Here is a 13,049-nt window from a genome sequence, read left to right as displayed (position 1 = left end):
AAATGGCATTATCGAAGTGTTCTGGAGAGGGCTTACCTTTCTGTATATTGCAAGTAAACTACCTTGGAGTGGCTCAAACTAGTTTTTTGCGGGGTGGACCCAAAGAGTCAAACTCTGGTCCCATATGGCTCACGCTCTGGTACAAAGGGCCTTTTGGTACATAATGTGGATCCGGGAAAGACTCCCGTGTGACCTTTGTCAGCCCAATAACTAACACTTTGCTAAACATCTGGGGCAAAATAGTAACTGGGGAAATGATTGACCTGTTCCTAACCACAAGTGACAATTACTACAACCGAAGGTTCACTCCGTTGGTAACGGGAACAGTTTTTGCCATGTGGAAATATTGAGTATGTAGGTGGACCAGCCCCCTCAAACTGGATACTTCACAGCTTGGGTGAAAGCTACTTCTCATGGCCTAAGTGGTCTATAAATCCAATATAGGCTGACTTCCGGTCAGTCCTACCTTCACAACACGAAGCACACCTGGCAGGTCCTGCCCCAACTGCTTGACTGACTGCTTCTCATTAACTGTGCTCCTGAAGTGCTTGGAAACTGTTACAAAGTGGTACTTCTACAGAAAGTGCGGATAAGAAATACTTTAGTAGTTATCTGGCGTACGGTATGTGATGCGATAGTCTCCTGTCCACCATCCAGCTTAAATTAGAAATCCTGTCCTTTTCTATAACTGCTAGTAGAGTGGTCCCTAGATATTCAATTGAGTGTCTTGGAATTTCTCCTATTCCCAAAAGTCTCTCTGCAGTTTTCTGCAGAGTTTTGCTGTTTTATAAAAACTTAGTTATGGCAGGTTGGTAGGCCGTTTTGTTCAAGAAAATATTTTCCAAATGCAGGTTAGAATCATTTTTAAGACCGAATTGCAATTTATTTTCTTGTATTCTCCGTCTACTATAGAACATACAAATCCCAGTTTGTGACAATCTGTTTCCGCTCCCTCCCTATTTGAAAGTATCATCTATAATGTCCAAAGTCTGCACCTCCTGCTTCGACATCTGTCTCTTTCATAAAAGATTGAAAGATCAATCTACCAACAAAGCAACATCATTCCTATTCAATGGTTTAAAGAGCCTTTAATTACAGGTTTCTTTGTCACGGAAACAAATGGATAAGATTACCCATGTTTTACAATACAATGACTTCTCATGGAAACAAGATAAATTTGCAATGCTTAGATCAAAGTCTTGCACAGGGCCACTCCTCGACCTGATTATTAATCTCAAATTTGTGAGGCCAGTGATTACTGTGCAGACTTCAGTCTGTTTTTCTTGAACCTCAAGACACGTACACGTTACGCTTGTTCAGAATTTGAAATTAACTCCTCCATGATCTGCATTCCAGCAATTCTCTCACAAAAATAACTTTTCTTAAACTCCCTTTTTTTTGTTTTGTTTGTTTGTCGTTTGTTTAAACGACCTTTTCAACACAGTTCTATCTAGTCAGTTTTGTGATCACAGCCATATATTCTCTTGATTTTTCGTATGGGTTAGGGTTAGTTCCATTTTTGCCTTTTTCAATTTTTTCCGTCATACATTTCATATGCGTTTTTTTTCCCGGTTTCTTGAACTTCTAGTCCTTCTCTGAGTGATTCCTCCCTCTTTTCTTTACATTCCTGGTGTGCAATATGTCCTTACTAATTAAATAATCCATGTGCCAGGAACCGATGTGTCTGCAGTTGCTTCTATTCATAAGTATATCCGTGTCTCCTTCCCTTAGTCGAATAGCTTCGTGTCGCAGCTGTGGGTTGCAGTGCGGCTCTCGGACCTTGATCGCATTATCTAAAGGTGTCATAATAAACGCATGGGAAGTATTCCTTTGGAAGTACTGGTTTCAGATCCGCTGCTAGCGCATTTTAGAGATGCAGCCGAACGGATACATTTGCCAACGAATATTCGGAGTTGTAGTAAGGACAGAAACCAGGCCATAGTGAGACTCCACCCATGCCGTAGTAAGGACAGAAACCAGGCCATAGTGAGACTCCACCCATGCCTCGTTTGCCTCGAATGACCTTGACCAACTGAGATTAGGCCACGGATTAGTGTGGTGTGGGGAAACATTTTTCTGTTTTTTCTGCTCTGGCACCCGCTTTTACCTATATTAATTTAATGCATTCAAAGATCAGCTCCTTGGATTGGAATAATGGTTAACCGAGTGACTGGGACCCTTCACGACCGGCCACGACCCTGCTTGGAGAAATCCTAATGTGGGCGCGTGGATTTCCTGGCCTGTGTGCAGACATGAGCCAGCGGCAGGCCGAGAGCACGCTGGAGAATGTCACACTGTCACTTGTGTAGTGTTTTCTGAAACAAACCCTGCATTCTTGGCCGCTCGCCTTACCCTGGGGTGGTGGAGTGACCGGGCGCTCGCCGGCCATTGGCCTGCCACCCTTCACCCCTCCGGTGCGCCGTGTGATGTGTCTGCGAGTTACCTTTAGCCTAGTGGGCAGTAGTGATTTGTTTCCGCACGTGACTTCTGTCCTTGTAGACCTTGGCTGCAGAGGAGGCGCGGGCTGACGGGACTGTTGCCCACTCCCCCTCGGTGGTTGGTTCTCGGCTTACTGCTTGCGCTTCATTCAGCCGGGAGGAGCAGGTGGCGAGTGCTTCAAACTAGCTCAGACGGTTGTTCCTTTCAGCCTGCCTTGCCTCGCTCCAGACCTCGGATCGCTGACAGTGGTCTGCATTTTACTTAAGGACATACAGCGCGGCTGTCATTCCAGAGTATCGGTGTGCTGTGCCGAATTCCCGTGGTCGGTTTGTCGTGTAAGATTTGGTGTAAAGTGAAATGTAATTTAGTAGTTTCAGATTCCCTGCTTCTGCGCGGATGCCATGTCTGCGTTAATGAGGCCAAACATACACTCGAGACATACTTTTTTTATTACCTCCCCAGCGACCTAACTTGCTTGTGTGCATTACTGTCTTATAGTCTCGCGGCAGCGTGCAGTAGCAAAGTGACTCTTCCTTGCATAGACCTTTGTTAGCTTCACGCACCTGAAGTTTGACAGGTGGTGCTATCCTTAGGCGTTCTCCAAACTTGTTAGCCACGCCTACATGAAACTGCAAACCTGCCTGCGGTAGTACAGCAGGTTTATGCAGTGATATTCTATAACCCGTTCCTGTTGCATGCAGTAAAACGTCTTCTGTTGAGGATGCAAGTCTGTGAGTGGCCGCCGGAGACCTCCCCAAAGAACAGGCGCAGGTGTTTGTAGCGGGAGCCCTCACCTGCTTTCAACTTCGCGCAGCAGATAGTGTTTTGAAAGGTGTTGCAGTGAAAGTAGCTCTTATACACGTACCTTTTGTGTGCAGCAACTAATCTTAGGCTGGTTAACCTAGTAAATGTTTTCTCCCCCCCCCCCCCCATCCCTGATGTAATGTTATCTATCCTGCATGGTCCTTTTCTGTACATACAAGTTACGCCAAAGGGACCTTTTGTAATCGTATAAGTAGTTGCTGAGCCGTCTCGGATAGCACACACCTTTCCAGTTTGACAAGGTGATTTACACCTGGTGTGTGTTTTCTTCCAGCGATGGAACCGAGTGACTGCGGTCGCAGGGCTGTTGGTGCGCAGGAGCCTTTATAATGTGTATATTTTCTTTTGCAGATCGGCCATAAGGGTTATCGGGCGCAATGCAGGCACATGAACTGTTCAGGCACATGCGGCTGCCGGAGCTTGGCGATTTCCGAGAGTATGTCCGTACCCTTCCTGCAAACACCACACTCATGGGCTTCGGTGCCTTTGCAGCCATCACGACCTACTGGTACGCCACGCGCCCCAAAGCTTTGAAACCCCCCTGTGATTTGGCGATGCAGTCGGTGGAGGTGCCGGTAAGTACACCTGCCTTTATACGTCCCATATAGAACCTCCATGTTTGTAAAGCTTAACGTTCAAGTAGTCTTACTTATTTGACCCTACCACTAAAAATATTTTTTAAAAAGCCTATAGTAGAACTGTAGATTTGACCTTCTTTTTGTTTTAGCAATCCCTAAATAGCAATTCTTTGCTCCCAAACCACATAACCTGGTGTTAGGAATTTTCATCGAGGAGCTTTGTTTGTTTTTTAAAGTCTTACTTCAGTACCTTTTGTCTATTAGAGGTAATAACAAGGATTCAAATCTAAGGTTTAGAACTTTCTCCTGGAACCCGTAAACTGCAGATATATTGTGCCTAGCGTACACACCAAGGCCGTAACCATACCGGATTTGAAACCTGGTTATTCATGGGTCTGTCATTTTAAAACTACATCCTTGGTTTTATTTCGCATTGCTCTGATGTCCCAGCACGGAGTCCCTTGGTTCTGAAGCAGGGCTTTATAAGGTGCGGATTCGGTTCCTCCCCGGGGTTTCCAAAGACTTGAAGGCTGTGGGGTGGGGAATGACTATCTGCGGTCTCCCCTGCCTCATTTGGGTCGCCGCGGACCCATGGTAATGCAGGCAACAATGTGGTGTTGCCAATCTCCGATTCTGTGGTGATTTTCCGATTTCTTTTTGTGCCCACTGTCTGTTACACAGCTGCTGCCGGCCCAGTATCCGCTCTTTAAAAGTGAATGCAACTCTCCGGCTTGGGGATGGCGGCAGGCACACCCCAAGGGACTTGGGTGGGTGTGTGGGACAAGCCATCGGGTAGTCATTAAAAAAAATATTTGGGGTTGGGATTGGAGGTGAGGGTGGCCATGTTGTACTTTACCCACCTATGACTCCTTAATGATTGGTCGTGCTTTGGGGGAAACTTTTTAGAGTGATGGGGTTTTCCACTTTGGGGTTCGAAAGGATTACACTTTTCTCTCTATCGCTCGCAGTGTCTGTGGAAACAATACCTATTGTTGACAGGCACTGCTCAAACTTGAGCAATATCACACTGCTGGGATGAAGTTCAGTGGTCCTCTCCTCGGTCTATTTCTCCATATACTTGGACCCGAGGGAATTGGTGAAGGGGCGTATGCTTCTTTGCCAACTCCCCTGGACCTCTACATGGTGGTATGGTGGATAAGAGAGTAGGGCTATGGCATGGCTACCCTTCATTTTCCCTGCCTCCTGCTTGTCAGTGCAGCCCTGCAAGAGACCTGTTCTCAGCCATGTTTGGTGATAGCCTCTGATTACTGCTTCTGAGGGAAGGGACTGGAGGAGAGGGATGCATATGAGGATGGAGTGAGCAGAAGGCCAGAGCTAGCTGTAGAAGGGGGCCAAGCGCTGTTTTTTCGGGAGGGTGGGGGAGTGGGCATGGAACACTAGGTTTGTGGGAGGGTAGCTGGACAGATCTCTGAAGAAGTGGCGGTGTATTGGTAAACCAAGACCAACATATGGATCATCCTTCACTTCTGACCTAGAGTCTTTGAGTGTCGATACAGAACATAAAAATTGTCTGGCAGGTATCCAAAAGCATCTCTTCACCATCTCGGGGTTTCGGGTAACTCCGCAGATCGCATAATTGTCTATTACTTTGAACCCCTCGGTGGAAGACCACTCTGATACCTAACCATTTTAGTTTAGTTCTTTTATTAACTGTTCGCACTTGGCACGTTTGAAGCTGGTGCCAGTATTATGCAATACATTATCTTCTGTATTGCTCTCGATCACTGAACCTTTTACGCACTAACTTTTACTAATTGCAGTCTCTGGTGTCCTTCATTTACTGATTTTAAAATGACGTGCCTACCCGCCTGTGATAAGAGTCCGTGACTCTCAGGTGAAGAATAGTGGTCAACTAGAGGTGCATTCATTCAACAGTCTGTTTGCCACGGTCGTCATCTGCATCTACAGTGGCATCAGTTACATTGTGCAGTAATGTAGCTCGGTTAGGCACTTGCTGCTGAAATCTGTGTGGTACCTGCATTTCACTAGTTCAAATGTTGGTAGGAGCAACTAAGTCTTCCAGTTTTTCAAGGCCAGTAAACGTCACCCTGCTGAGATGGGTAATAGTAATACCTGATGTTTACAGCTTCAAAATGCAAATTGATAATGGAATACAATACCATACATTGACCAGAAGACTAAATGAAACCATGAGTATATTCAAAGATGTCCTTGCAGGACCGATGCTAGACCATAAAGGAGGAGAGGCCTGTTGCAGAGGTTTTTATAAGCAATGCACAGCTGTTTAACAGATATTGGTATAGGTGTGTTTCCATTACTAGATGAAGGGGCACTTCATGGTACAATTCTGCATACAGTTGGATTATTTAGGCTGGGAAACTACAGGCCGCAGGGAATAATCAAAACCCTTGTCTGGCTGAATCCTCAAAGTCACTAAATTAACCAGACCTCAACCCCAGGTATCCATGGCACACAACAGACAGAATTGACTTGGGGCAATGTGTAAAGTATTTAACAGTAGCGATGTGTCCATTGGGGCGGTGGGGCGACGCCCCTCTAGCCAGCACAGAATCACACACAAGTCAAAGACTCGCGAGTCCGCGCGCTCGCAGGCAGCAGCAGTCTGCATTATGCGTTCACGGCGCTGAAGGGGGTGTGTGGGGCGGGGCTGACTGACAGTAGAGGTTGCTGCTCTTAAGCGCTGCTGCAATAGTGCTGGTAAGTGCGCATGCTCGATTTTGGGATATGACCATCCCGAACATGCGCATTACCCAAGTTATCATAGCATTGGCCAATAGGTAGCCACTCAAGCCAGGAAAGCGAGGGGGGGTGGGGAGTCGGAGCAGAGGGATGCTTCATGCAGCAGCCCCCGGTCTCTTAATGGGCGAGCCGTCGCCCGTGCTCTAGCCAATCCTGGCGCTGCTGATGCAGCGTCTGGATTGGCAGAGACACCGCGCAGCCGGAGGACAGGCATTTGCCGCATTGGGTGCCGTGCGTGGGTGGCCCTGCCGCTGTGCCGCACTGTGATTGGCTATAGATTCGTGACGTGACCTCGCTTGCGCAGGCTCCGTCACGGTCACCGCGTCACTCAGTGCCACGAGGAGTCTACACACGACACAAGACGACTGACTGAGACCACGAGACCTCGTCGTGCAGTGCTACTCGCCGAAAGTGCTTAGACGCCTCGTCAAGGGTAGGGTAGTAAGCACTATATAAATGCAATTGCAATACAATAATTACTTACCACTTCCAAGAGTAAGTGATTTTGTAGGATTGCCGATTAGTTTTATCAGGCTATGGCACTGGCCTATATGCGAGCAGGCTCACACTATCCTCTTGAAAATTATATACTACTGCTTATCGCTTTCTGTTTCCTTGCATCGTTGTATTTTTTTAAGCTAATTAAAGCGCTTTGATTAAAAGCGCTTTCAAATGTACCAGACCTATACATAAAAGGCGGAGTCATTCTTGTGCACCCCCTGGTCATAGCCCAATGATATCTGCTGGGAGTACTAAGGGGCTTCAAAAAACAGGCTGGCATTTCGCGTCTCCGCTGTCACCGCCCTTTCAGCTCCCATTTATTTAAATAAAGAAGAAAGGCGAGCACCCACAGCCCACCCTCTACTCCACCACGAGCCAGCCTGAGAGGCAGTGAAGCCCTTCGCCGGACTTCCAAGGCAGAGGAAATCAAATAAAAGGCAAAGGCAGCAGCAGAGGGTCAGCCTTGGATTAATATTTATGCTGGGGGAAGACTCGGTGCCTCAGTAATGACCTTGCGGCTGGTGTTAATAGAGATAAAGTGGGTCTTGGAGACAGGTAGCTGAGAGAGACAGTCTGCACGTTTATAAATCTCCTGGCAGCCTCAGCTGCCATCCGAGCTGACCTGTGCAGTGCTGTGCTTTCATGTTTGCCTTTGATTGTGCGCTGTCGTGAATGGTGGGTAGTTTCTTACACAAACTCAGCAGGTTTAGAAACGGGGCATATTTCAGCGCTTTTCACATTCTGTGAGGTTTGCTATTTAATATCCTCATTTGCATCAAGGCCTACCGTAGGATGTTTGTTCACACCACAAGGGTAGAAAGCTGATGTAAATAATAAACTATTCCAAACACCCCAGCCTATTGGCGCGTGCCTGCACATCAGAGAGCCAGGTAGCGCCTTTATCGCTAAACTGCTATGCCTAGCACTACAGCCGAATGTGACAGAGGGACAAGGCTTCTCTTACCAACAATCCAATAACAAAGAAAGTAGCCGAATGAGGCATCTTCTACACACAGCAGAAGCTTCTCTTATTAACAAGGCACCTACCGCGCCAGACCACAATGCACACTTTGAGTGCCTCAGAGGCAGGGAGCCTAACAAAATATTCTCAGCAATAGAGCCTGGTGAAGTGAGTCTGTGCACTGCAGAGAAAGGAAGCTGCTGCCACTTAAAATCAATTTTCATTGGTAAGGAGCCTAAAGTAACACAAAGTGGCGCTATGTGCTTTGTTGGGTCCAGGGGGCATTGAATGGATGGAATAGGAGTATTCCCATCAGCCTCCTATGGAATTAGATGCAAATCCCTGTCTACTAGATTGGTAGAGTTTGTGTTAAAATGTTGCCGCTCCTCGAGGCCGGCGCAAACTTTGAGTTTTCTTTTCTCAAAAGGTGCAGCCAGGTGCTACTACTCTGGCGATTCATTCTGAAGTCCGCAAAATTGTGTGTAAAAACAAAGGGTTTTTACGGTAAGGGCCTCCAGTTGCCTGGCCGAAAATGCTACGCTATTAGTAATAGCGTAGCATTTTCGGCTGGGTCTTGCATCAAGAAAAGAAAACACACCTGTCCGGTATTAGTTCTAGTAGTGTGAAATTATGGCAGTTATTCAGGATAAATAGGTCATTGGGGGCTCCCACTTGCATCCTTAACTCCTGTGCTTCGCAGCGCGTGTGCCTACTCTAGTCTCGGCGAAGGTAGCCAGCCACCACCCACCAAGAGGATCACATGTGCCTGAAATAAATACACCGAGGGGCCTGGACTGGACCAGAGGTATGAGGCTCCGTTCCAGTTAAATAAACATCTGTGAGTGAGGTACTCAGAATTGCATTGTATCACGAAGTATGTTATGAAGCTCTGTGGATATACTGAATAAACAGCTACCTATATTATGACATCTGTTTATTAATGAAATAACTGCACTTTCACAATTGCTTTATTAACCTTTATGCTTTCTCAAATTTGCTTGAAAATGCACCATTTTTCCTCTTTTTTTTCAAAATTTTCTTGGGGGGAGGACCCCCCCGAACACCCCTTATGGTGTTTCAGGCTCGCTCGCAACGGTGCAGTATGCGAATCATTTTACGGCCACCACTTTCAAATGTCACCAGCTTCCCCTGGTATTTAAGCATGTACCAAAATAGTACTAAAGTCGAAATGTAAAACAATAAAATTCCCAAACAGAATTCGAAATATGGAGTAAAATGTATTAAACAAAATTGCAACAAAACGACAAATCTAATAAAGGCAACTGGAGGTATGACTTTCTAAAATATTTAGTAGGAATAGCACCAATAAGCATGAAGTGGCAATGATAATCAAGGGTCGCAATAGACCAGGACCTGGAACCAATTTGATGTTGACTGCAATGGAGTGCGGGTCGGTTACACTAACTAGGTTCAACCTGATCGTATATTTCACCTTCTGAATGTAGTCCCAATCCACCACAGCAGTACACTTCTAAAGCACCCAGGCCCTCAGGGTGGGCACTTCTAGACTCACAGGGTGTTCAGCAGAGGTCAAGAAGCAGGGTCCAGCTCATGTCAGTTGCCACTGGTCATCTGGGCAGTTGCAGGAAAAGACCCTAATGATGCTAGTTGTGTGCCTGTAACTTTAACTTGAGTTTAGCCTTATTACAGTGGCTTTAACTGGCGGTTTACCCTATGCCCTTTGGAGTGCACACATTGTTGTCCTGGGCACAAGAGATTGTATTGACAGACAGCAAGTTCAGTCCTCTTTTGATCTCATTGGGTCCAGGAGTGTTCCGAAGAGGGTGCCTGGAAGTGCCACATTAAATTTCTGCCTAGCTTCATGTAGTGGGTAGGAATGAATGCTTGACTTGCCCTAAAGAATGGGGTAATTGTTCCTGGGGCAAACCCTCCCCACTTTGGACAGCTTCAAGATTCCAAAAGCCATCAGCCACATTAAACCGGAGCTCGTAGGTGGGGGTGTGAATGGAATGTACTGTGGTAATCCTAGTGTCCTCCAACATCTAACACCGAAATTCATTTTGGCGGAGTCACTGTACCACCCATAAACCCAGACACAAGTCTGGTAGAACAAAAGTTGGGCTTTCCAGCAACAAGACAATGGGTATACAATTGTTTTGTCATCCGGTTTCCCTTCTTTTTCAAGTGTGCCCCAATTATTATATGTAAATCCAGCAGACCTGTCCAGCTTGATTTGGCACTCACAGGTTTTGTCACTGTAATGTCAGAGGGTCTCGCAATCCCATTTGTGCCAATTCTGGGAGGTTCAGAGAAGTTCTCTGTCCATTCAGGTCAGCCTTTTGTTTGTTCCTGTGATGCACTTAGCTTATTTATACAAAAAAGAGAGAGGGGGGGACCAGGAGCTTGTTGTGGTCCAGTGTCTGCTCCGTATGTCATCTATAATACTCAAAAGGAGACACTGTTCCTTCAAAGGAGAAAGAAAACGAGAAAAACTCTAGAAGAATAGAAGGGATTAGAGTCCTAGGCTACTATTAGGCCCAAAGATAGATCGAGGGGGAGGCACACCTTGATTTCTCTTGTTGCCCTCACACACCCCGACCGATGTCATGCTTCATCATTGGGCGTTTTGCTCCTCGTCGGGCCGGCGCTGCAATGCCCTACGGGCCCCCCGAAGGGTCACTTTAGCGGAGATCTTTTAGAGAAAACGCCGTTGGGTGCATGCGGGGGTGTGGTTTGGGTCCTAATAAAATAAAGACACGTGGTGATGTGGGTGTGTCGGTGACGTGATAGACTAAAAATGTCTAAGGGTTGCTCATGAAATAAGATTTAATATAAGTAGGCACCCTTGACATACTAAAAAACCCGTAGGTTAGGTGTTACCTTACTGGAAATAATGTACCATCAGGTGACTAATAAGTGGTCGACATGTTTCGCGCCCCACTGGTCCGAAATGGATCCTTGGCGCTTCCTCAGGACCAAAATAAAGGTAGTGAATGGTGAGAATGGACTGAGGGATACTACCCACAGTCAATATCCGGGCGTACAGGTAAAGATAGCCCTGCTCTCTGTGTAAGAGTAAGGTCGCTCCAGGATAAAGCCTAGGTAAACATAAAAGAAAGAGAGAGGAGAACATCCTACATGTTAACGTATGTTCACCTGTTCAAAGAATTCCAAAGGAGTACTACATTAAAATTAAAAGAGAAACAGGGATATCGCCTCCACTCACGGGTGGTGGCGTTATGGGGTCTCAACGATGAGTCAGCGGGCGCTTAGACCAGGGTGAGCTGCCTGGGATAAAGACCTCCCGTCGCCGATCGGAGTCACCCATAGGTCCAGACACTAACCGTGGAAGAGGTCGTGGCAGATACATGGGTCATCCTACGGTATGCATGCCCCTTACGTTTGGGCCAGTACAACAGAACAACAGGACACTGCACATCACACAACTGCACATACCACCACTCACCTAACAATGGGGAGAATAATGCTTCATAGATTAGAGGACGAGCGTACACACCTTCAAGTGCTATGAAAAAGAATAAATCACTAATGAGTCCTAGCTGGTAATGAGACACAACCTGATCTGAGATATCGTATAATATACAACCAGTCTCCTCAGTACCTCTTCACTCAATTACTTACAGTTTTGCTCCGGCGTGGCCTCTTAACCACCTACCCCAGTCGTCCTCCTATCTGGAAAGGAACCGAGGACTTCTCCGGGTCTCATTTGTAGTCCCGGCGTGGGCTAATCGGGGCGATTCCCGTATCCGGTCGTCTATGAGGAACAGGTGTGTGTGCAGCGTAATGTGGAATGGTGCGCATGTGCGGGAGACAGACAGGCGGTCTCCGCGCTTGCGTGTATTGAATGCGGGCTGCGGCTAGCGTTCTAGTGATGTCATTGTAGTGTGCATGCGCAGTCGTTTGTTCTTTCGTTTACTACGGGGAGTTACGTAGTCAGAGTAACTGACATGTATGGTGCCGATGAATAACTCTCTACCCAAAATGAGTCAGGCATTTTATTTCATCTACACAATTCCACTAAAAACCCCGTGTGTGCAAAACCATTTTCTGCAAAGAATGGAGCCAGATCGCATGGAAGTGCACCCGCGACTGGCTCATCCTCATAATTGGGACTGCCAAACGTCTCTCCGAGGCATTAATCATCAAGATCAACATCGCAGAGAATGGACTGAAAACTGGGATCAGTATTTCAGCCTACAAAACCCGTTTAGCAGAAATAAACGCGGAGATGACAGACCATCGAGATTACTTATTACAGCAGAAAGTGTCGAAATTACAAAAAGACATTAAGAGATTCGACAGAGAAAAGATATACCCCTATACCAAAGAGGACTACAGACCGTCAGACAGTGATGCAGCTTCAGATGAAGGCTCCACGTCATCCACGAACTCAGGACGATCCATGTACAGCAACTCCAGCAACAGTAGCTGGGGCAGGAACATCAACAAACCAGGCCTACTCCCTCCACCCCCGATGCCACCTATGTACGGTTATGCGCACCAACCATTTCCTCAACAAGGCCCGATGTGGTTTCCAGCCTTTCCGGGGTCAACAGCCAGGTTTCCAACAACCTTTCTTCCCCAATGCACCTCCTCCTTTTCAGAACAGAGGCAGGGGACGAGGCAGAGGCAGAAGAAGAGGTCAAAAACGGGTTCATTGGCAGGATCCAGAGACACAACAGAGAACAACGAGGAGCTCGACCCTTCCAAGACCCTGATAGTGAACCTCACAGACAGACTCCTGAACGCAGATGAAACGACCGTCCTGGAACTGGGCTTAGGATTTGTACCCACCCCCAAGGAGGATAACTTCCGCTTGAACGAGGAGCTACAACAACTATTCCGAAAGATCCGCATCAAATCCTTCTTCAACAACAACCCTACCCCTGACCGCCAGGATACCGGACTCAGACCACCTTCCAAATTTACTCCATCAGCTGGCATGGTCCCAAGTGAAGTGCTGACATTTGAGAAAGCAGTCCTCAAGGAGGCAAACAACCTGA

At 46.9% G+C, this 13,049-nt stretch overlaps 1 protein-coding gene across 6 annotated transcripts in view; it reads left to right on the top strand.

Moving 5' to 3' along the window:
• ACSL1 (acyl-CoA synthetase long chain family member 1) overlaps positions 1–13,049 on the top strand; it is a 479,125-nt gene that overhangs the window by 130,592 nt on the left and 335,484 nt on the right. For 2 of the 6 annotated variants that reach the window (XM_085641919.1, XM_085641924.1), the window contains exon 2: positions 3,613–3,836. In XM_085641919.1, the coding sequence (XP_085498045.1) occupies positions 3,639–3,836 (198 nt within the window). In that variant the 5' untranslated portion in view covers positions 3,613–3,638. Of the gene's footprint in view, positions 1–2,480; positions 2,775–3,132; positions 3,272–3,612; positions 3,837–13,049 lie in introns of those variants that run through there. The other 4 variants (XM_085641925.1, XM_085641921.1, XM_085641920.1 and 1 more) reach the window with 4 other exon arrangements.

This window comes from Triturus cristatus, chromosome 2_2, assembly GCF_964204655.1.
Source record: "Triturus cristatus chromosome 2_2, aTriCri1.1, whole genome shotgun sequence".
Taxonomy (NCBI): domain Eukaryota; kingdom Metazoa; phylum Chordata; class Amphibia; order Caudata; family Salamandridae; genus Triturus; species Triturus cristatus.
This window is presented reverse-complemented; position numbering and strand designations above follow the sequence as displayed.